Here is a 23,040-nt window from a genome sequence, read left to right on the forward strand (position 1 = left end):
ACATCTCCCTGATGGAGAGCCGGGCATTAGCTGTCTTCTGTGATTTAATTAGTGCTCGTAAAACACTGCAACGGCCCTGGGTCAGCAGCAGAAAAGGGAAACCGAGCATTTGCCATGGGTATGTTAAACACAAGTTTTCCGTGTTCCCGCTGAAGGGAGAGCAGCCATCCATCCATCCATCTGTCTGTCCGTCCGTCCATCCCGGCCCCGCCGGGACGTCGAGCCGCGTGCCTTCCCGGCTCTGTGGGCGCTGGCACCCATGGGGTCCCTGCGGGGGCTGTGCCCCGGGATCACCTGGATTTGGGCTTTGCATCCCTCCTGGAGGGAGCCCACCTCATGCGGAGCCCCTCCGCGGCTGCCGGAGCCCCCGAGCATCCCCGGTCCCTCCGGGTCGCGGCTGCCGCCTGGCACCGATGAAGGACCAGCTCCGTCACGCCGTGCCTGTCGATGGAGATGTGCTAATTTATACCGGCTGAGGATGGGGCTAAGACTGAATTCTGAACAAAGCGCCTCTTGAATATAGAGGGGTAATTGCAGGAGGAGAGGTACGAGCCTCCTGTTGAAATTTTTCTCTGTGGTCTTGATTATAATCCTCTGTGCACACAATGTATTTGACTGAAGCAGGCTGAGGAAAAAGTGCAGGTTTGATTTTCAAAACCATGCGGGAGAGGAAGTCTGGTTTGCCAGCAAGACATTGCATTAACATTTTAAAATACCTTTTTTTTAAAACTCTTTGCTAAATGAAATAATTTTCCTTTAAATACTAATGACTATGCAGTATATTGTGCATTTCTTGTTCTCAAATAAACCTTGTAATGGTTATCCAGATCCTTCGTGTGCTACCTAGTGTGACTCACAATGCCATAAATGATTCATGTGGCTGAGTCACTGCCCGCTGTTGAAAATATGCAGGGAAATAAAACCTGGGACAATAACATGGAAGTGCTTAGTACTTTGAACTGTGCCAAGCTCAGGAGTGGCTGAGGATGTCATTAACTGTAAATAAATCAATTGTGAAGTGTTTTATTCATTTAGCTGGTGCCTGGGAGAGTTGAAATTGGAGGGCTTTACGTACTCATCGGCCCGTGTTGGTTTTTAACTTTATGGTGGTTCTGTGCGTGGTTGAGATTTGCAGCTGAATCTAGTGTGGTCCTGCCAGCGGCCACCGATCGCAGGAGAGGGGGGCTGCAGAGCTGCGCCGTGGCTGTACGTACACATCCCCAGGTACAGCGGGAAGCCGGCTTCGGTCCTCTGGCTGGACACTTCCAGGCTGTTGTTTTGGAGTTTGCAGTTCACGGGTGTCCAGTGTTTTCTAAGGCTGACAAGCTGCACAGCCAGACTCGGTGAGCCAAGGAAGATGTCCTTGAGCCTGCTGATGGTGTCCTGCAAAGCTTGCCTCTGCTGCTGGAATAGCAGTATGGCTGGGTAATCCTCTTTTTCACAGGTTTTTTTAACTAGGGGCTGTGATACGCTCTCCTGTACGTGTTTAGCTGTGAGGCTAGAGCAGATCTCTGCAACAGCCAACGTGGAAGAAGATCTGCCTTCTGTCCGAGAAAATAGCCTTACCTTGGCAGGTAAAATCATATCTGACTTCAAGAGAATTGATAACAGTGGCAGTTCAGAGATAGCCAGTGGCGGTCTGTCCCAGGTTGTCAGCGAAATCTTGTCTGACCATTGCTTTCGATGTCCGGCGCGTTTGGTGTTCGGCAGTACGTGGTAGGGGTTACAGCCGTGTGGTCTCCCTGCTCTGCGCTTGTTTTGCTACCTCGGCATTCGCTAGAACGCAAACTCATTTCCTTTCCACGGTATCCCCAGTGGCTTCTCCCATCACAACTTAAATATTAATTCTATTTTGACTGCTGTGGGAGATGAGCATTTGATGCATTGTGTGAGCCTGGAACAAGCAGTGTGAGTTGAAGTACAACATTTCAGCAGCCTTTGATGTTTTGATAATGACTATAATAAAATATTTATTGATAAATATGAATGTCTATTTGGAGAAATAAGAATAGAGATATATTTTTGGACAACTGATATTTATAGGAAACAAAAGCATTGATTCTTCTCGCCAAGTGCTCATCCTGCAATTTCGAAGTCTTATTTTCTTCTCAGAAATGAGAAAGAGGCGAAAAAAGAAAAGAAAAAAGAAACCTCGCTAACAGCACCATTTCTGCAGTCTGTTTTGAGTTAAAGCCGCAATACGTGCGAGTGCACGGTCACGCAGCGCACACGCTTTGCCCGAGTGGATGGTGCTTTCCGGGTGATGGGCAGTGCACGCTGCTGCTCCGGTCAATCCGAGGAGCTTCGTGTGGCTTTCCAGCCTCGCCAGCAGAGCCGGTCCAGGACCCCCTGCTCCCAGGGCTGGCCTGGAAACCCCTCTGCTCTTCCTCGTTAGGAAAGCACGCGGACATCCGCTGAAAGACGAAGAAATCGAGAGTTTTCTTCCTGCAGAGCTGCCTCCTCTGGCTGCCGCTGCGCCCCAGCCTGATCCTGGAGTGGATCATAAAAAGACAAAAAGCGGTGGGTATGGTAACGAGCCCTGAATTCTGGGCTCTTCCCCCGACAGCTTGCGCCTGTTCAGCAACACTGAGCAGAAGCTGCTCCGTCGGAGGCACCGGCGCGGCTCCGTCTGGCAGCTCTCGCCTTCCCACAGCCTGCGCCAGGCAGAAAGAGAAGGGCGGTTTTGCTCCATCGGGTCACATTTCACCAGTTCTGCTTCACGTCTGGCATTATCCGTCGCTGAGCTCTCTTTCGTTCCTCCTCTGATGCAGGTGGGCTCTGCAGGGGCAGAGGCTTCGCAGCAGAGACTGGTAGATGTCATTCGTGGGGAATTTAATTAATAACGGACCCTGCTTATTGCTGGTGCTGAGCCAAAACCCCACAGCAAAACGCGCTTTCTCTGCAGGCTGGTACAGTGTTTGAAAGTCTGGGCTTCGTTACACGGATTCAGTGTGCCCTTGGCCTTTCCCTTCCCTATATGTAAACCTTTGAATGAACAAATGAGCAGAAGACTTAATGTACAGACAAACCCTCCGTCATCTCATCAGCGTTTACAATCTGAGCTTCAGCACCTTATCGCGTGAAAACAAATGACTTGCCAAGGCACCTTGGGCTCTTTTGATGCGTGCCAGTAAAACTTGAATTTTACGTAGCGATGGCGACAGATTCCGGGCCAGCCTTGTGTACCTGGAGTGGATTAGATGGGATCCTCTAAACTGCAGGAACGTGGGTCTTCTTCCTGGGGCACCTGGTCCCTGGTGAACAAGAAAAGCACCAGGCCCTGGTGCAGAAAATGGTGCCTCTCAAGGGGATTACACTGTGAATCCCTAAAATAAAATACAACAGCCTCTGCAGTAAAGCAGGATCGGGATGGCTGCACGGGGATGTTGTCACCTGAAGCCTTTGTATTTTCAGGTAAATTGTCATAGTTGCAGATGCTATCTTGCAAAATCAGGCAAAGAGCTGATTTTCATTTTCCTTCTCAGCTCATAATTTCTTTGTATGCCTTATAAATACTTTTCATTCTGTGCTGTCACTTTTGGTTAGTAAAAAGCAATTTAACACGTACTCCCCTGGAATGTGTTTTAATGCATTTTATGCGTAAGGGCATTAATGACTTTACTTGTTAATATTTTATTTAATGGATATAGGGGCACATTCAGTTTTACATGAATGCATGTCGTGATGCAGGGGAGGGAATGCTGATGTGTCATGAGGATGCCCAAGTAGATGTGAACACAGAGAGAGCACAGGCTGCTCCGGTTGGGACCACCTTCCTATTGCAGACTGCCTGCTGCGCTAATACTCAACTCCAACACGCTTTGGTTGGGTGCATTTGATGAAACCACAGTTTTAGCCAAGTTGGCAGCTTTGGTGAGCTCCAGTGAGATCAAACACTGTTAATTTTGATATTCTGGAGGTCACTGGTGCCTGTGGTTTCATCCTGCAGTTCATCTGAGGCTGATTTCCTTTCTCCGTGTCTTGTTTCGGTGGAGTTAATGTCACGCTCAAGACTTTTCCTGTACCAGTCCATTTCGGGATGCTGGATTTCAGCTGAGAGGTCCTGCCGCAGGAACAACGATCCCGGGCGCAGGGGTGCGAGGCAAGCGGGAGCGCGGCTGCGCCAGGACAGCGCGGTGTTGGGGAGCGCGGTCCGGCTTCTGGCATCTTCCCAACCGGCTGGTCCAGCCCCGGCAACGTTTCCATCCAGCTAAAGACGTAGCCGTGTGCGCTAGCAGCCCTGTTAGTCCGCTGAGCACGAGCGAGTTCACAGGATCGGCCCGTTCCGTGGCCCCGTTTTCCAGCCGGTGGGAAGAGCTGCTGCAGCGGAGCGGTGCCAAGTCCCCCCAGCGCTGGACGTGGGGAGGGGGGGCAGGATTCCCCCTTGTTCATCATCGTGAGCAGCCTTGACATGCTGGTGGAAAAAAATCAGTGTCCCCAGTTAGGAACTGTAATCGCTGATGGCATTTCCACCTACACAAGTAATTAAGATTCAATAAGGCTGCTGTTAATGTATGCTGTTAAATTAGCTGCTCAGCATTAGAACCTTATTACCTTAATTTAAAGTATTACCGGTTTCTTATTTCCCCCGGTCCTGATCTCTGCCATGCAGCAATCACGGCATGGTCCGAGGGCTCAGTCTGCAGCAAGGTGCTAACGCACCGTCCGTGTCAGCCATGCGATACCTTTTCCATCCTTTCCCCTGTGTTGTGGCACGAATGTATGTGGTTTCTGATGCCTGTTGGCTTAATAAAGGAAACGGGAGCTATGGACAGAGGGTTTGACTATGACACCATTGCTGCTGCATCAAGAATAAATTCAGTAAGGAGAGCATCCATAAGCATATTTGCTATTTGATTTTTGTTCCGTGCCACATCACGACACGTAAAAATATAGGTGACTATTTAAATGCTTCTGCTTTATCACTTGCTTGGTGTTTTCAAGTACTCACCTGAATGTTTTTGAAATATTTTTTAAAGAAGATGTTTAACTTCATGTTGGGCCAAATTTCTAGGTGAGAGATGTATGAGATGTTTGAGAAAAGTGGGACTGTTAGTATAGCTAGTGGGGTTTTTTTGAACTTCAAACAAGTGATTTTTTGGGAGTCTGTAGGTACAGCTGGGGAATGGTTAAGTGTGTATATAGCCTATGTAGTTAATTATGGTAAGCATAAACTGATCAGATTTGAGAATGCCATACATTACTTGTTCTAAATGAATTGTTTTAGCAATCTCTGCAAAGAAATAATACTGTAGAAAGTCAAAAGAGACTATTACATGGTACATTAAAACTGTTCCTAAAGAGCGCAGCAGCCTGTGCTAAGAATCCCACAACTCGGTATTTTTAAGCGCAGCCCTTCAATTAAGCTTGAAACGGTCTGTTCAGATCTTCATGGAAGTGAATCAGTGCAAAGCAGAAACACGACCGCAGAGACTCTAAAATTTGCAATTCTCTTTTTTTCTAGGAGGACAGGACAGAAATTACTTTAGCATCAATGGTTTACTGAAATGCCGATGTACGTGTAATGTCAGTGATGCTAATGCAGTCTGTGATGCCAAGGGAATTATTAGGATGTTAAAATACAAAAGAGAGGAGGAGAGAAGAAACCACTCTCTGACACTCAGCATAGTAAGGGAGACAACAGATTCAGGGTCTGGAAACACTTAGATCTGCGTTTATATGCTTAATTCATGTCAGGCTTTGCCCTACATAGCAGGAGTAAGAGCCCTCAGATTGCTCGCTCTCTCAGGGATGTCCAGAAGGGAAACAGGCATTTAATGTACGTTCAGCCGCACTCTGTTCCCTTCTGCAATATCTGGTTTTGTTGTTGCCGTAGCTCCTAAAAGAGGCTTCTCATTTCTTCCACAAAAAAATAGATTTCGAACGCAGCTAGTGGTCCTTCTCTTGGCCCAGGTCACTTCCTTATGGATGGAGAAAGAAATTTAAAAAAAAAAGAGAGAGAGAGAAAGAAACAAATTAAATCTGCTTTTGCAGCTTTTGCAGGTGTGGAGGAACTTCCCCAGCAGCATCGTGTTCTTCTGTGATTGCAAAAGTCATTGAGGAATGTTCTGGGTGAAAACCTGTCTAGAAGGCAAAATAGAACATTAGTGTGTAAATAATTACTTGATCTATAATGTGCTAGGCAGGCTAATACCCTCTCCAGTGGGAAAGAGGAGTGCATCCAGGGCACTAAGAATAAATGCTTCAGAAATGGACCAAACTTTGCATTTTTCCAGGAAATCTAAACTGCCACGAATCAAAAATAATATCAGCCATTTTCAGCAGCCACTGGGCAGCACAGTCTCTTGGGAAAAGGCCTTTTCTCCTTCACCTCTAATTCTGATTGCTGCCTGTCTGCTGGGTTCCTATTTTTAGATTTTCAGCTTTTCAGAGGTGACAAAGTCTTGATTTCCTTGTCCTGCTGAGAACTGAAAATACTCTCAGCCTTAAGTCATTAAATTATAATTCTGAGATGCAAGCTGTTAAATGAGGAAGAAATAATTTTCCTATTTAGTACAATAAATAGACTTGAGAACAGCGGGTTTTGTGTCTCTCTGGGTATCTCAGGTGACTGTTTTTCTCAGGCCACTCTGTACAGAGGTTGCATCTGTAACCCTGGAATTCTTCCTTAATCCTGACCTTCTTCCCCCTTCCCTGAGACCCACCCAGGACAATTCACTTTATTAAAAGCTCTGAAATAATATGGAGTGGAAAGGATGGTACAGGAAGAAAAGCCGTAATAACTGTCCCAGTCTGAGTATCAATCTCCAGTAAAAAACTGAACTTTGGTAGCAACGTAAAAGCTATTATAATGTTTAAATGAGTAATTTTTATTGTATCCATAAATCATCTCCTGTCTCTTGCTTTTTTTAACCTTATGTGACAATTAGTTGAGCACGGTTTGGAGATATTTCTGTGTTGCATCCAGAGAAAAGTGGCTCTTCTCTTATTATCATGCTCTTGTCAGCAGTGCCTGCCATTATAATCCTGCTAAGTCTCCTGTTCGTGTTCTGTGCATGCACACTCTTCAGGTGAATAAATGTCTTGTCTGCAGTGGATGTCTCAGAGGTGTGAAGTTTGAGCTTAGCTGAATAAGCAAAACACAGGCTGATATCGTTGGGTTTAGTTCTTCAGCTCCGATGTTTTCCAGTGAATGTGCCGAGAGACTGTTTCTGTGACTTTGCTTATAAATCGCTTTGCAGCTTCTGTTTGAGATATGCATGAATCTGCTTAATTGCCTGGGTTTTTTCTTCCCTGCAATCTGTGCCCAGTGGCAGAGCGGTGAATTAGGAGAGCAATGCTGTTTAAACCCAGGCTCCTCGGGGGGTGTGGGGGGTCTTTTCCGTGGGTCCGGTGGCCCCTTCCGAGGGTACAGCTTTTGCCCTTCCATGACCCAGGGAGCAGGAGGGGCTGCAGTCCCCATTTCTGTTGCTCTGGGGGCGTTTGCGTGTTTGGTTCAGTGCTGCGGATACCATTTGTCTCCTTTTTGCCTGCATATAACCTGTGTGCTTCTCTGGAGCTCGGCACGGTCTCCTGCCCTGCCTGCTGCTGCCTTAACTTGCTCAGCCAACTGCACTGCTGCACTTAGATCATGTTCTCTGCAATTTACATCGCAATAAAATAAAATGCAGTATATTTACTTAGAAAATCACTTGTAACTGTGGCAATCAAACAAACAATGAAATGGAAAGTAGCAGAGGCAGCTAAGAGATTTGTTAGAAGGTAAAACAACCCCAAACAAAACAAAACCAACCCCCCAGAGCCCCCACAAAACAAAACCAACAAATTTCATAAAGTTTCTACTGTGAACCCACTGAGATGTTATTTCGAGTTCAGTGGTACTCAGTTGGCCAGCAGCAAAAGCAACAGCTTTATAAATAGTTGTTTGTTATTGTATCTGTGAAGGGCTAAAATTAGCAAAGCAAGGGCTGCTTTGCGGTCAGGGGCTGTAGACGGGTATCGCAGCCAAGAGTAAATCCGTCAGGCAAATGAGCTCCTGGCTTCCAGCTTTTGGATAGCCACCTGGTACCCACGCCAGGCTTCCAGCTCTTACCTTCAGACAAAGGCTGCCGGCTCACTGGCTCTGGGACATCAGCGGCTGTGGTCGGCAAACACGGCCATTCACTTCGATGGATAAATCAGAGAGGATCCCTTTGGGGGAAAATCAAGTTCCTAAGTGATCTGGCTCCTAAATACACTAATGAGGGATTGCCCTGAATTGTGATCGCTACCAAAAAACCGGAGGAATAAATGGGGCCTCGTGTGCTCATTAGTCTGAGTGTAATGATGCTTCGTGAGAAAGTCACAAGAGAGGGATGCCGGCGCCGACGAACTGTGGGGACCGCGGTCTCCAGGAGGGATTTGCCTTTGAACCCTGCTTTGTTCTGCTCGGTCTGTGCCTCTTAAAAATATTTCTTCAGGCTCCGCTAATGCTTGGATACCTTGGCCTGGAAAAGTAAATAGATGGGTTACTGTAAAGAGAAATGTCTGGGAAACTGGAAATGAAATTTGAGATCTGAGGACCTTTTAATTAATGAGAAGTTTGCTGGGGGCAAGGGCTAATGCTTTTTTTTTGCTTTTTTCCCCCCTTTCTTCAGCCATTTTCACTCATTTGTACTTTCCAGCTGCCATTTTGATTCTGAATAGTCTCTAGCCCAGGCATGCGGATGTTTTTCCTCCCGGTGCAGCCCTGAGCTTGCCCTCAGCCTACACCAAAATGCACAGCCAGTGCGCAATTAATGACTCTGGGTTTTCTTCGCAGGCCTGAAGCGCAGCTACACGTGCAACATCTGCAACGTCACCCTGAATTCGATAGAGCAGTACCACGCGCACCTGAAGGGCTCCAAACATCAGACCAAGTGGGTATCTTCGTGCTTTTCCCGGTGGCCTCCTGTCTGTCTGTGTCTGCCTAATGAATATATATAAAATAATGCTTTACGCTCCGATAACCCTCTCAGCTGAGGAGCTCTGGGTGTTTTGCAAACACAGATACGGGAGGCACCTCCAGCCTGAGAAACGCAGGGCTGAGCCCAGATGGGATTCCCGGAGTCCCACCGAAGCGGAGAGTGCCGTTTGCTCTTAATTTCCTGCCAGTCACAGCATGCCCCAGTGAAACCTGCTGTCAGCTCCTCGTGCTTTCCACGCAGCCTGCTGTGTTTTGCTGCTGGAGGTTTGTCCTGGTTTCCTGGGTTTCTGCCTGCAGACTCTGGGATAGTCCTGCAGGCTCGGCTGGGGCCGGGGAGTCGTGAGCCTGCAGATGTCCCGGGGACGGGGGCTCCTGCCTGGAGAGGTGTGTTAAGGGGATGTCCTGCTTTCCTGAACACCTTCCTTCTCTCCTGCAGATCTCTCCTCTAGCCCCCCTTCTCAGGAAAACCCCCCACATGGCTATCGTTCTGCACGTCCTCGGGAACGCCCCTTGTCCTCAGCTTGTCCTTCAGAGCTTATGGGGTTTTGGGCAGGAGCGCTCCTTACTTCTGCTTGCGACAACCCCGGGTGCATTTACAGCACAGAGTACCTTATAGCTTTGCACATCTCTTCCCCCGTGTCCTGTCCTATAGGTTTGTTGTCCCTTCCCACTGAAACGTGTCAGAGGATGCTGGGGAACCCAAATATCTGCCCATCCTCTCCTCAAACTGAGCAGTGCCTGCTGGTCTGGGATGGGTGAAGAAGAAACGGGCAGCAGTGACCCAAGACGTTAACGATGTCTGGTCCTGATGCCACGAGCCTTCGTGCTTAGTGATACCAAGTTTGCAGCATCCTTCATGTGTTAAACCTCAGAGGAGACACGGGGAGTGTAATGGGATTAGGTGTTTCCAAGTGAAAATGTTTATGCTGTGATTTAGAGCAGTTATGTATTACCCAACTTTGAGACTTGGAGGGAGTCTGCTCTGTCAATTAGTAGAAATTATTAAAATGAAGTGATAAAGATACATGGTACCAGAGAGTAGATTAATGAAATAATCTCTCTTAATACACTTACATGTGAGCTTTGGGAACCGTTTCAGGCTGAAGCACCGAGGACTGCCCAGATTAGAAGAGGGATATAAAAGGTGTCATTACTTACTGAAATACTTCAGGTAGCTTTACGGGCAGTCTGAAAGATGAGGCAGGATGATCAGAACCAGCAATAAGTACTAATGTCTAATTTTGCGTAAGGAGGATAAATGCAGACCTTCCCCAGCTGATGTTAGACCTTCAAAGATTCCTGGTATTATTAACATTAGTTCTATCCTATTTATCACGGAGCATTTGACTGTCTTCCAAATGCTCCCATTCCTGGACCTCAGCGTGGAGTCATATTCAGGATCTCAATTAGCGGAAGGAACTGATGGTATCAGACTTTCTGATGAGGTGGTGTTCTCCCTCGCCCTCTTTGCAAAGGATGGGTGAAGTGGAAGCAGAGGCAGTTGTTGAGTGGCCGCGGTGATCGAGCACACCTCCCGGTCTAGATGGTTTGTGGAGAAGAGGGCTGGGGTCAGGCAAGCGAGACGTGGTTTTAGGCTGTGCCACAAGCAATCTGGGACCTTCAGTAAGTCCTTTACTGCCTCCATCTCCCTTTCTTTTTTAGCACGTCTAACTGACGGCGCGTCCCTGCTCCTCCAGGTTACGTGCGCAGTGTGCGGGACAGTGCAGGCGGGATTGGTGTCCGTACCCAGTGCAACAAATTCCCACTGCTGGAAAATAGAGCTGACAGCTCTTCCCGTCGGAAACCTGGAATGAGAGCAGCTGTGATGTGCTGCCTGGGCACAGAGCTGTAATTTATCCTTCCCCTGCCAGTCCTTCTGAGTTTGTATTATTATTGCTGTTGTTGCTGCTGGTATTATTGCAAAGGATAAAGGAGTTCATTTCAAATCAGAGCAGCCTCATGGATGGGAAATAGAGATATGCAGAAAAGATGCGCTACTTCTTTTTGGTGTCGAGAGGGTGCCTCACATCCTCTGTTTTATACCCACGCCTTCTGCTTTTGTTGTTCAATCACCTGCAATTAGCAGAGTGTCATCTCCACACTTAGACAGTTCTGCAGAAAGATAATTCCTTCTGCATCTATTGCTTTCCCAAATTTTTTCTTCCAACTTACTCTGACAAAAATTGCAAAGACTCAGGATCTTTCTGCTTCATCTCTTGTTCTGTAGCTGGAGTAGGAGCCTAACAGGGAGTGCGTTCACTGCAGAGCTCGGGATTGAAGGGAGTATCTGGGTAAAGAATCAGCAGGAGTTGAGACAATAATTCACATTTGTTTATCGCTGCCCATCGGGAAGAAGACCCTCAACTCCCCGACTGAGCGTGCGTGGCAGGAGGCCAGGCTGTAGGATGGGGAAACCGGGAATCCCGTTCTGTGGCAGGAGGGATTGCTGCTGTTCAGCAGAAAAACCTCCCGCAGTTGCTCAAACTCGCAAGAGCAACTCTTGCAGAGCAGAAACGCTGGGGAACCAGGGGGGTGGTGATAAAGCAGCAGGGTACAGACAAATACTGTCCTGAACACACGGGGCGGTCGGGAAGGAGGCAGCACACGGTGCGGAGAGGGCTGCCTTTGGTTTACGGAGGCTCCCGCTGTCCCAGCCCATCTCACTGGGACGCCAGCAAGCCAAATGGCATCGCGCTATTTTAGTGTCAAGGCTTGGTGGAAGTCACAGCCATTCCCAGAGCTTTCCGGAGCTCTGAAAGCACATGAATTATTGATAGGTAGGCCCATTTCGCTTTCATCTCGGTGAGGATCAAGCCAGCCTGTGCAGGGAACACCAGAGTGGCACAGAGGCCTGCAGGACTCCCACTTTTTTTTTTTTAAGGACCTTCCTCTTCTGCAAATTAATATTCTTATCAGTCTTTCTAAATTTAGTTTCTTATCATTTATTCATAATGACTTAAATCTGGTCCCAAGAGATTTTCATGGGTATTCAGTACAAGAGGAAACAAAGTAATAAATTCAAAAGAAAGTATGCTACAAATGTAATAATGGAATGCCAATTAGAGACATTCGTCTGACCAATTTCTATGGGAAATTGCTCTGATTATTCTATTTCCTCCATCCATTGTTCATTCATACACAATTTTCTTTGAGGCTAAGTATCCGAGCACAGCAGAGATCTCTCCAGCGCCTATAGGAAAGTGCAGAAGCATGGGAGACAATAGATTGGCAGCTTGGGTTTGGGCACAACAAAAGCTCTTCCCACCCTGTAATTAGTACGTAAAGCAGATTTTACTCTCCTTGTTTAAAGCTGCTTTTGCAGCTTCATTGTCCTTTATATGGGACTGAGGGAATGAGTTACCCATATCTTTTATCCTGAATCAGTTCTTCCCCCATAGTCTAAGGGGTCTGCTAAATCTGGCTGGACCCAGAGATGCAGCCCCAAAATGAGTCAGGGGGGTCTCACGACCGTAGTTCTTCTATTTGCCACGTACGGAGAGATGACCTTGTACATGGTGTTTGTACAGAGCTGGCTGCACAGGTTGGGCACTTGTAATAATAGCAGGTAGCAAAAGAATTCAGGAAGGTAAAGTAGTTCATAGACCTCATGTTCCTGACTGCAGAAATCATCTACAGCGCAGACAAAGACAAAGAAATCTTCATTTCTAGTGCTGTAAATGAACAACACATTGTGAAAAGTTATTCTACATGGTGTCTTGACTGTTGTACGAGTGACTGAAGGTACACGTGCCCTCAGCTCAGCCCTGTTTCCAAGGCAAAGGGATGTGCAGGGCAGCAGAAACACAACAGATTTTGACAGGGCTGCACCTATGTTTTTGTAGCTTTCTACAAGCAATTACCTCTTCTGTGCAAAGAAAGTTAATTTTGAAATCCGGACCTGGTACTTCTGCCGAAGCGCAGAGCACGGCTGGGTCATGGCAGCACTTTGGGTCTCAAGTGCGGGGTGAAGCAAACGTAAATGGGCTCTGCGTTGGGGTGCCAGGTAAGGGAGCCAGCCCTCCTGCGTACCTCCTGCGTACCTTGGCGAGTATTTTGCCCACCGGTTTTTGCTGTTCTCGTTATTGTTGGTTAGTGTCAAGACTGTCCTCTTCCTTATAACTCGGTCTGAAGCCAGTGGATTGCAGTTGCCAAGGCAACAAAACATTTTATGTAGCTGTCACACTTCATATAATTAAAAAAATAGGGGCGGGGGGGAGCAGTTTGTAAAGGAAAGGGATTTTGCTCTGGGACAGGTTAGCAGGGAAGGTGATTGCAGGCTGGAAGCTGGTAGCACCCAAAAAATAGCAGGTAGGCGAGTCTTCTGAAAAGCTGCTTTAGGAGAGAAGAACTTTTATGAGGAATGAGTCAAGTTGTGGATATTTATTACAGTTCTTGAGAGCTCTCCAGAGAGCAGCACACAACTGAGCCACTGCTAGAGTTGCTTTAAATAACCCGCTATATAGCAGCCCTTGAACTACTGCTTAGCAGCCCATGTTATTTGGACCTCTATCACTTCTCAATGCGGGTGCTAATGGTGCTGGAGCTCCATTAGCAAAGCAGGAATTCAAAGCTGCGTACCCTGCAGCTGACCTGGTCTTCCTTTGGGGATGTCTGGCAGGGAGAGCTTAGCTCTTTGCTTACAGGAATTTCAGGGGCTCACCTGAATGCTTCTGATTGGATTTGTTTGACCAAAAGATGGGAAAATGGGGGGTTGGGAGGAAAGCTGAAAGTGTCTTGGCTGCTATTTTTGGTGTTGAATAAAAGATGCAGGAGGAGGTAGCTAATATTGAGCTAGTCCTTATCCCTCTGGCCAATGAATATGCAAAGCAAGTTAATGTCTACTAGCTCCCATTTTTTTCTTCAGGGTGCATGTACTTTAAGCCGTATTTTTGAAAAGAAAGGAAAAATGCATCCTTTTTTTATCCTATCATAAAGTCAGGAACTGGGGTGAGAGTCAGATACGGGAGAATATTTCTTTTAAGGCATCGCAAATCTGGCATCCAGTCTGTTTACGTCAGGGGTCAGGCAGTGTTCGTCTTAGCTCTGATGGCACTGTGCATTCACACAGAGCAGCTGAGCGAGGACTGCTTTTAAATGTGCTAGGAAAGTAGAGCTTCAGCTCGGGGCTCTGATAAGCAACGCTGGTGGCTGCATGCACACGCGCTGGCCCAGAAGAAGGTTTTGAAATGTGGCTGGACTCTGGAACATCTGCGGCGGGGAGGAGCACTAAACCTTTAATTAGGGATTTATGAACTGTGTAGAGATGATTGAGTCATTGTTTGACTTGCTTTCCAGAAATAGATGTGGTTTTTTTTAATCTCCCCTTCTCCCTTCCTCCTCCCTGCGACGAGCAGAAGAGCAGCAGAATGACCAGCAAGGTGCAAGGCAGGCGGCGGTGCCGGTGCCCGCTTCGGCTGGACCGTGGTCAGCACCAGCAGCTCCGTTTCTATGGGGACCAGTGGCAGCCGAAACACCGGCTCCCGAGGAGCCGCAGGAAGGAGGGCACATTATCTCCGAAATTTTGGGAGAGAATCACATGCCAGCCTTGCTCCTTACTGCTTGCCATAGGCTGCAAGAAACAAAACTTCCCTCTTTTCCTGGTTTGTGTAAACTGTAAAGGTGAAAAATCACTGCTAAAAGTGATTTGCAACAAACAACAGAGAATTAATGTCCCGGATAGTTGTGGAAGAAGCCAGAGGATATTCAAATTCTGGCGTCAAAGAAACGCTTGTGTGGAATATTAACTTAGGGCTTTGCAAAAAGCACTTCCCTCCTTTAATTAGCACGCACGGGCAGTGGGACTGGGCGCAGGGTGCTGTGTTCGTCACTGCATCCAGGAGAAGAGAGCTGTGTTTGGGGACGATGCATCGGAGAGCCCAGTTCCAGGTCTGAAGTAGCTCCTGAGGGGCTTGCGGATGAAAGGACCAAAGATGCTGTTGGCAGAGTACCAGAGCTCAGACCCACATTTGATGTAAGTGCCATCGCTGGGCTGGTTGCAAATATATCAAATGCTATAATAATGTGCCGGATAGCGAGAGCTGTGAGCTGTCCTCCACCGTTCTGGCTGTCAGCGACTGGAGGCTGAGATCCAGCCCTAGTAATTAAGAGTCTGACTATATTGAGTATAATGATTCCCACTTCCATAAAGAAGATTTTTATCTTCTTGCCTTTATTTTGTCTCTTTGATCAGCCAGACCTCTCTGCCACATCTAGAGCTCTCAAATGTATTGTGGGGCTTTATAACCACTCATTTACACATTCATAGATGCTAATACATGTCTAGGTTTCCCTTTCAAACTCATGCTTTCTGATTAATTTTAGGATTTTTGCAGAGAGGGGACCCAATCCTGCAGCTATCGTTAGGGTAAGATCAATTCAACCTACCAAAGGAGTGCAGTATCCAGTCAAAATGAATTCCTAGGGGTTGAGAATGGTCATTTCTAGTTTGGAAGGTGTGCTTCGAAGACCTTTCTGCACAGCCCTTCACCTAGTCATTGGGTTGCACCCTGTGAAAGCCCAGATGATTAATGGCCTGCTGAGGAGCAAATGACAGCAGGCTTGGTGCCTGTGCATTTTTTTTCCCTTTTTTTTTTTTTTTTCAGATTGAGAACACAGATGTCTAATTGGAATAGGGTATTTATTAACATAAGCCGCTTGGCTATTCAGAAATCAGAGCTAATCAAAATATTGTAAATATCATGCCTGGAGAAATGTCACCCTTCACCATGATTGCATTTCCATATTTTTTCCAATCTATTTAAGAAAGCGTAAACAAGTATTTACAGCCCGTTGGGACTGAAACGTTCCCGGTTGCGGTATCTGACGTAGCAAACGCGCACGCAGGAGGAGCGGCGAAGGCAGGACAGCGCCGGCCGGCCGTTCCCCGGCTGCTGCGGATGCGGGTCCTGGGCGTTCGCTCGCGGGGTGGGTGCTCTGCCTCTGCCGCTGTCCCTGCTCTGGGGGCTTTGGATGTTTATTACATGCTGAAGAGCAGGAGACGGAACTAGAGGAAGGCTTTGGTGGTTCCCGGACTGACTTCGTTTGTGTCAGACTTTATGCAAAATGTTATTTCTCTTTCCCCCGGGCTTTTCCAGCCCCATCCCTGGTGCTGCGAGGCTGAGCTCCCTCCTGCGCATCCTCACCCAGAATGAATGTGCTCTTTGCTATAAGATTTCCAATAAATTTCAGGAAATTATAGTAAATACTTGAGTGGTGCCGTGTACTTTACAACCAAGCCAAATGATTTTTTTCTTACCTTGACGACAGCAACTTTTGTCGGTAGATGTAACAGTTTCCACGCGCTTTCTGTAACATATAGTGGCTGATGCCTAAAATATAAAGAAGCCTTTAGACTGATAATAACTCCAGAAGATGAATAGTTATAAAAGGTAGATGGAATTGAAAGGCATTTTAATTTGTCATTATTTCAGTTCCAGAGAGCAGCTGAGTAATTACACTGCCTATGAAGAGAGAGTGTGTAATACTTTCTCTCATTATAGGATTACATTTTCTCCCTTCCCTTTTAATGTAAGTGAAAATAAAGCTATCTCTGATATCTTCTGTTTTGATCATAATTTGAAAGCCCCAGAATGGCTCGTGCAACTTTGTTTCGTGGTGTCGGGTGTACAGATTAATTATTTTAACGCAACGCATAAACAGCGGGCTGATTTCTCAGAGCGTAAACCCGAGATCGCCAACGCTTGCTGAATGAGAAATTCCTCATTGGCCAAAACCGCGTTGGGTCACGACCAAGGCAGGTTTTGCAGGGTTGGGTAGGCTCTTTGCTGGGGCTGCCTGGGCCAGGATGGGGACAGACGCGTGGGCAGACCTCGGGAGGTGCACAGAAACCAGCTCTGAAGCAGGAATGGCAGGGCGGGGAGTGACTTCTGCTTCGTGTCTGTCTTGCAGCCTGAAGAACCAGTAGTAGTTTGTCAGTCGAGACAAAGAAAACCACCAAGGCTTCTTCTGCGGAGAGGAGCTGGTCAGCGAGGAGAGGATGCTTTCTTGGACAATGATCCTGTGTGGATTCGATAATTAACATGTAACTAACCTTCGCTTTGGACAAATACATGGATTTTTTTTTTTAATTTTGTGGTGAGTTAAAATATTTCAATGGATTTTTTTACCCTTTCAAGATAATATTTATTCAGCACAGAGTCTAGAGTATGATAACTATCCTGTAAATACAGCACTTAATCATCACTCATCTTCAGAGACAGTGGAAACAAATACTTTTTCATATTTATTCTTAGATTTCTCCCAAGAGTATGAAATTATTCTATTACATTATCCATGATAGTGATGTAATCAGTCTTCAATCAGAAATAAACATACTTTCTTCACCTTCTCCAGCATGGTTTGTGTCAACACATAAAGAGCAGCAAAAAATGAATCACGGGGATTGTATGACGGATGAATTTTTTCCTTTCCTCTTTGTCTTCAGAGAAACAAATGGTTCACTGAGCAAAGAAAACTAAAACGAAAGCGTAGAATCCTTTTCCCGCCAGTAGGATTCCTACAGGCTAGACGGAAGCCGTCCGCTTTATCGACTTTGCTGATGCAAACCCAAAGCCAGACCTTGCTCTGCCCACCGGCCGTTCCTGGGAGCAGGCAGCCCTCCGGGAGAGCCGCGGGAAGGACGGTGGGACCGGACCGGCGGCAACGCCTGAACTCGCCGGGCCGTCGCGCGCGGGCAGCGCGCCGGCTGCGAGCCCGTCGCCCGCCGGGAGACGGCGGAGAGGCGGCGTGCGGAGGCTGGTTTCGGGACGCCGAGGCTGACCGTCAACGCGTCCCCCGAGCTGCCCTCGCCGTGCGGCCGGCTCTGGGCTGGAAGCCGCAGCCCCGCGGTAGGGCGTTACCGGCGCTGCCGCACCGGTGAGTTTTGCGCTGGGGCAAAAATCCTCCGTGCCCCGGCAGACCTTCCGCCCAGGCACCGGCCGGCACTGGGCGGCCTCCCCAGCCGCTCGCCTTTGGAACCCGGCGCTGCCGAGCCGCGGGTCTCCCGCCGAGCTCCGGCGTTTCCCTGCCAGGTGGGCAGAGGGTTTGGACCGAATCGCTCTCCCTGCAGCGGAAAACCCTGTAAGTTGCAGCCACGTTTGCGCTGGGAGAGCCGAAGCGTTCAGCTGGGTCAGGTCTGCAGGGAACGTTAGGAGCTGGATGGGTTGGAGACCCTCCGGGTGCTGGGTGTCTCCGGCAGCCCCTCCAGCCGGGGTCCCACCGCCCGTGCGGGACCCCCGGCCGACAGCTCCGCAGCCAGGGGCCCCGTGGCAGGGACTGCGGCTCGGGGGGGTCCTTGCTCGCAGGGAGGAAAAAATCGACCGAAAACCAGCCTTAACTGTCCAAAAGGAACGCTGTTTGTGCAGACCCCAGCCGGATCGCAGTCTGCAGCATTTTGGTGCTCGTCTATAGGGAAGGTGTTTATTCCTCACTGGCTTTGGGGGGAGTGGAAAAAAAAGTAATTCTATCCACTGGGAAGAGGGAGCTCGCAAGGATTTTAGTTTTTCTGCTGCAGTCAGCACAAAGAGACCAGGTTTCTTACCTAACCCGCTGCAATGCAAAGAGCTGCAATAAACATGATCCAGTTTCACGTAGGTACTACGAGCAATGCAAAATAAACCTCGCTGTGCCCTGTTACACAAACTCGGTGAGTGCACTTTGCATGCAGAGAACCTGTCTTGTGAATGCTGCTGGAGATTAAGCACCACCTTTTTAAAGAGCAATCTGGTTGTTTTATGTATGTGTAGTAGCACAATTCTTCTGAGACTGTGGCCATTTCCCTGCTTCTGCATCTCTGAAATAACAGGCTTTGACGTTTCCTTTTTGTGCACACTCGGCTAGAGGCTCTCTTGTGTCTTTGGAAGGGAGCAGTGATGTGTATGGATCCATCAGTTCATTTGCCAGCAATCCCAGCAAGGTGCAAATTCACTTCTCCAGCATCTCAAGGAAGAGCAGTGACCTGCTGCTACTGGCTCTGCATCGGGGAAAGTTAATTTAATCCACAGCTCACCACCGTGGCCTGCAGGTTTGTGAATTTTCTGCCAAGTTAACAAATCGTACATAGATGATTAATCTGTGTCCTCCATCCGCTTCTCTGCACCTTAATAAACCAAAGCAAAGCAAAGCAAAGCTCTGCATTTTGGTGTTGAGTAGCGCTCTGTGCTTCAGATGAGAGCTGTTTGGGCACGTCACTTGGAAAACTGCAGTTGTGATGCAAATGTCATTTATACGTTCATAGAATTATTACTATTATTGTATATTTGTGACATGGTAGCCCATAAGATATAAAGCTCTGTAGCAGAGGATGCCGTAGGCACTGCTCGGTAACCTTGATCTGTCTCACTTTGAGGGAAGCAACACCCAAAGGGTTTGTACGGCAGACCAGTCTGGAGTGGCAGATGTGCATGTGAAATGAAGGCAGCTTCACTGTAAGCCTATGCCGAACCATATTTTGGGGAAAGGCAATATTTCAAGTCATTAAGTCGCAGGCAGCACATGCTAAGAAGTAATTGTCCTGAAGCCAGTGCCGGTACCTGTAGGACTCCGTCAGTACAAGCCATTCTACTTGTAAATGAGCCCGTGGGATGAAGTGGGAGCAGGCTTTTTGTGGAGGGGACCTTGTGATGCCAGAGGAAGAAAAATAGTCTTAATCTGCTGCTGACAGGGTTCTGTTTTTCATATCTTTCCCTACTGTGGGAAGAAGTTCATCTTCTGAGGCTGGCTGGAGCGGAGCATGGGCTGCAGGCAGCTGCAGGGCGTTCCTGCTGCAGCTCCGTGACACGCGCCGCAGGGAGCAGTGCCACGGAAAGCTGCTTTGGCTTTTCTTCACGATGATAATATTGTGTAACTGGCTTCTTAATTACCATCTCATCTGGGACTCTGAAATCCCTCACTACCTCGCTGCTAGGGTCACCCTTTCAGTGAAAACAAACCTATTTTTGTCAGTGGAAATAATTCTTTTACCTTGCAAAGGCAATTAAAGCCCCAACTGAACAGATTTATTTTTAAAAGACTCTTTCCAAATCTTCAGGAGAGAAGGGAAATAATTCTCCTAAATAAGGAGGAAGATCAATAATAAACGTTGCTCCACGGAAACCCATGTTATGTTGCCTGCCAGCAGCAAAGACTAAATAGACCCCTTCTAGTCTAAGGAGAAATGAGACTCCTGGGATTTGGGTTTGGTGTTTTTTTGCCGTAACATATGAAATCTGTTGGCAAATATACTTAATAGGCTATGTTCAGTGCTTTATCTTCATTTGGCATTTAAGGGACATGCTACATCTCTATAATAGCTGGGCTAATTGACTTGACAGAACAGAGCAATCCAATTGGTCATCTTCATATTTGGTGAAATGAATATGAATATCACCATGTGCGATGACAGAGGTTACAGGCAATGTGGGGCAAAGTCCCTAACTCGTACACTTGAGCTGTGACAGGTAGGAGACAGCCACAAAACTCACATTGAATTTTAAAGTTTGCCCAGCCGTCTTTATCTGCTTTGAAAATCCTTCCTGTTGAATTTTGTTTGTGCTTAGTTTAGTTTAGTTGAAGTGGCGTAGGGAAAGAGAGAGAGAAGCACCAGACCTATTAAAAGTTAGCGCTTAATGCTTTTAAAACTCTCCCCGCTCAAGTGTGTGGTGAGCAATGGCAGTTTGTGGCCCAGGGGACACCTACAGAGCTTTGGCCACGTAACCCGTGACAGCAGCGGGCACAGACTCCGACCGGTGCTGAGGTTTGTTTCAAATAGATGTACAGGATGCTGTTACACACTTGAAAAATATTTTCTGCTTGCAAAAGGGACAAATGAAGTAAGTTACAAATGCTTCTAGCGTACAGTCTGTCTGGAAGTGATTTTTCCCTTCACCTTGCTCCCTTGTATTGCTGGGGGGAGAGTGGGAACCCACGGAGCTGATCAAAAACCTTGTCCCTTCAGTGCTCTCGCCTCTTCTTCACTCACTCCTGCCGATTTCATGTTACGTATTTAAGAAATATTTTATATGCAGGTGGGGTAACTTGTGTGCCTCTCTTTGCATACGCTCACATATGCAATACTTGCATTGTTTTATGTATACGACATTGCAGTTGTGTTCGGAGGCTCCTGCGCCTACAGCTTTCTCCTGTTCGAAAGCTCATGGCAGAGGGGAGGTGCCTGCAAAATGGAGTTATCCCCTGCACTGTGCTCCAGGTCTGTACTTTGCAGTGCACCAGCCAGCAGCATCTCATTTCCTCTGCCTTGCTAAGGGGATCTAAACAGAGAGAAGGAACTGAGTCGGAAGAGAGACCTTTGCTTTTCCACATCCCGGAGGCTGCCTGGAGCTCCGCTCATCGGGAGCATCGGCCCCGGCTGGGCTGCGGGCTGTGCTTGTGCCTTCGGTCTTGAGAAGGGAAGGGTCAGATGCAGTGCAGAATCTAATTGTTTACTCGCTGGGGACGGTAAAAGATATTGAAGAAGCTCTATATGATTAATTTGTGCTCTTGCATTAATGCCTTTCATGTGTGGAGGAGAATGGGTTGTTCACAGATGAGTAAGCATCTCCTTAGGTTTCATAGCTGTGGGGCTGTTTCATTTATTGTGGTTTGGGTAGTAACATAAGACACCAGTGTTTCTGAAGCTAAACTGCCTTTTTACAGAGAGAATGATTTACAGAAATAGGGCACATCATTCTTGCATGTGCAGCCTGACTTTTTTGAGCCTCCTTCCCCCCAAATTCTTCCTTTCTGCAGCCTGTGTGTGCCTTCCTGCAAGCTGCACCCAGGGTGCTGCAGAGGCGATTTTGTCAGGAGAGAAAAAAAAAAATAATCTTCTAACTTGTGTGCTCAAGTAATCACTACAAGCTAATTGCAGCAAATTAATTACAGCACAAACACAATTTCTTTCCCTAGGCAGGTGTGTAGACAGCTCTGATGCTGCTGCAGTGAGCTGGGTTGAACTCAGCCTCCGACACCCAGCCCGTACAAGTCTGTTTGCCCTTCTCCCCTGGCTGTCCTGCCTGGTCTGGAGTTGGTGGCTTGCTTGGTCTAAGAGAACGACCAAAGACAGAGGACATCCCCCCGCCCTGTCCTGTTTCGAACTGGAGTAACTAGAGCAGCACAATATTTGCATTTGTTGCCAATATTGTCGTGGTCCAGTCAATCAGGCTTTGGTCCCTAAATCCTTCTGATCTCTTGCTTTTCCTAAGTTCATTAGGCCTTCAAAGCAAGACATAAAAAGACAAATCTCCTAGTGGTAAGTCAGTGATCCCTGCAGAAATGCCTCCAGATTGCATGCTTTTCTCTGATGTTGAGATTGGTACACAACCCCAGGCTTAAATGCTGTGTGCAGATATATTAGACATCTTTGAAAATGGATGCAGTGCAACCATTGCATGCCCCAAGGTTACTTTAAATTGAAGGGTGAAAACATTTGCATATATTTTTTTCATTTAAAAAAACCCCAAAACGTACTCTGCATTTTTGATGCAGATCACCTATACGTTACAGAATTTTATTTTGTCTGTTCTGGCCAAATGTTTTCCCAGCTTAAAATTCCATGCAAGATATTCTGTAAAGAAAGTAAATCTCAATAATTAAGTGTCCATCTGGTTGTGTCTTGCCACACACACACTTCGAAGGAGCAGTGCTAACTGGAATACTGCTGGCACTGGGAGACAGCTGGAAATGTGATTATCAACACCAAAACTGTAATCTTTTAGACAGGTTTCATTAGGGTTTTGTAGTGCATACTAATACAGTTCTTCAGGCTCTGGCGCAAATACATTAGGTTATGTTTTGGGCGGCAAGACGCTAACTTTCTGTAGTGTCCTATGCTCAGACATAATACAGCACAAATAATGCATGTTTTTTAACTGGCTGCTTGTGCTAAGGCAATAGAGCTCTATGGCAACAGTGTGTAAAGTAACTCTATCGTGAGACATACTACTTAATACAAAGAAATTAATCATGGGAGAAGAATGCTCCTAGTATGTAAGTGGTACTTTCTTTGTTAAGTTCCTATTGCATCAACTTAATTAGCAAGTCCTGACCTTTAAAAGCACCTTCCATAATCTTCAAATTATGTATATGGAAGTCTGCATTCCTCCTTCTGGCTGTGCTAGCAGCTTTCTGCACTTGTCTGGATTCGTCCGAACTCCTCAAGC

The 23,040-nt window shown here is 47.2% G+C and overlaps 1 protein-coding gene across 2 annotated transcripts in view; it reads left to right on the forward strand.

Annotated features, from left to right (window-relative positions):
• Nucleotides 1-17,252, forward strand: part of ZMAT4 (zinc finger matrin-type 4) — a 69,206-nt gene extending 51,954 nt beyond the window's left edge. For both annotated transcript variants that reach the window (XM_030034708.2, XM_030034709.2), the window contains 2 exons: nt 8,762-8,858; nt 16,814-17,252. In XM_030034708.2, the coding sequence (XP_029890568.1) occupies nt 8,762-8,858; nt 16,814-16,829 (113 nt within the window). In that variant the 3' untranslated portion in view covers nt 16,830-17,252. The remainder of the gene's footprint in view (nt 1-8,761; nt 8,859-16,813) is intronic.
• The last annotated feature ends 5,788 nt before the right edge of the window (nt 17,253-23,040 follow it).

This window comes from Aquila chrysaetos, chromosome 13 (assembly GCF_900496995.4).
Source record: "Aquila chrysaetos chrysaetos chromosome 13, bAquChr1.4, whole genome shotgun sequence".
NCBI lineage: Eukaryota > Metazoa > Chordata > Aves > Accipitriformes > Accipitridae > Aquila > Aquila chrysaetos.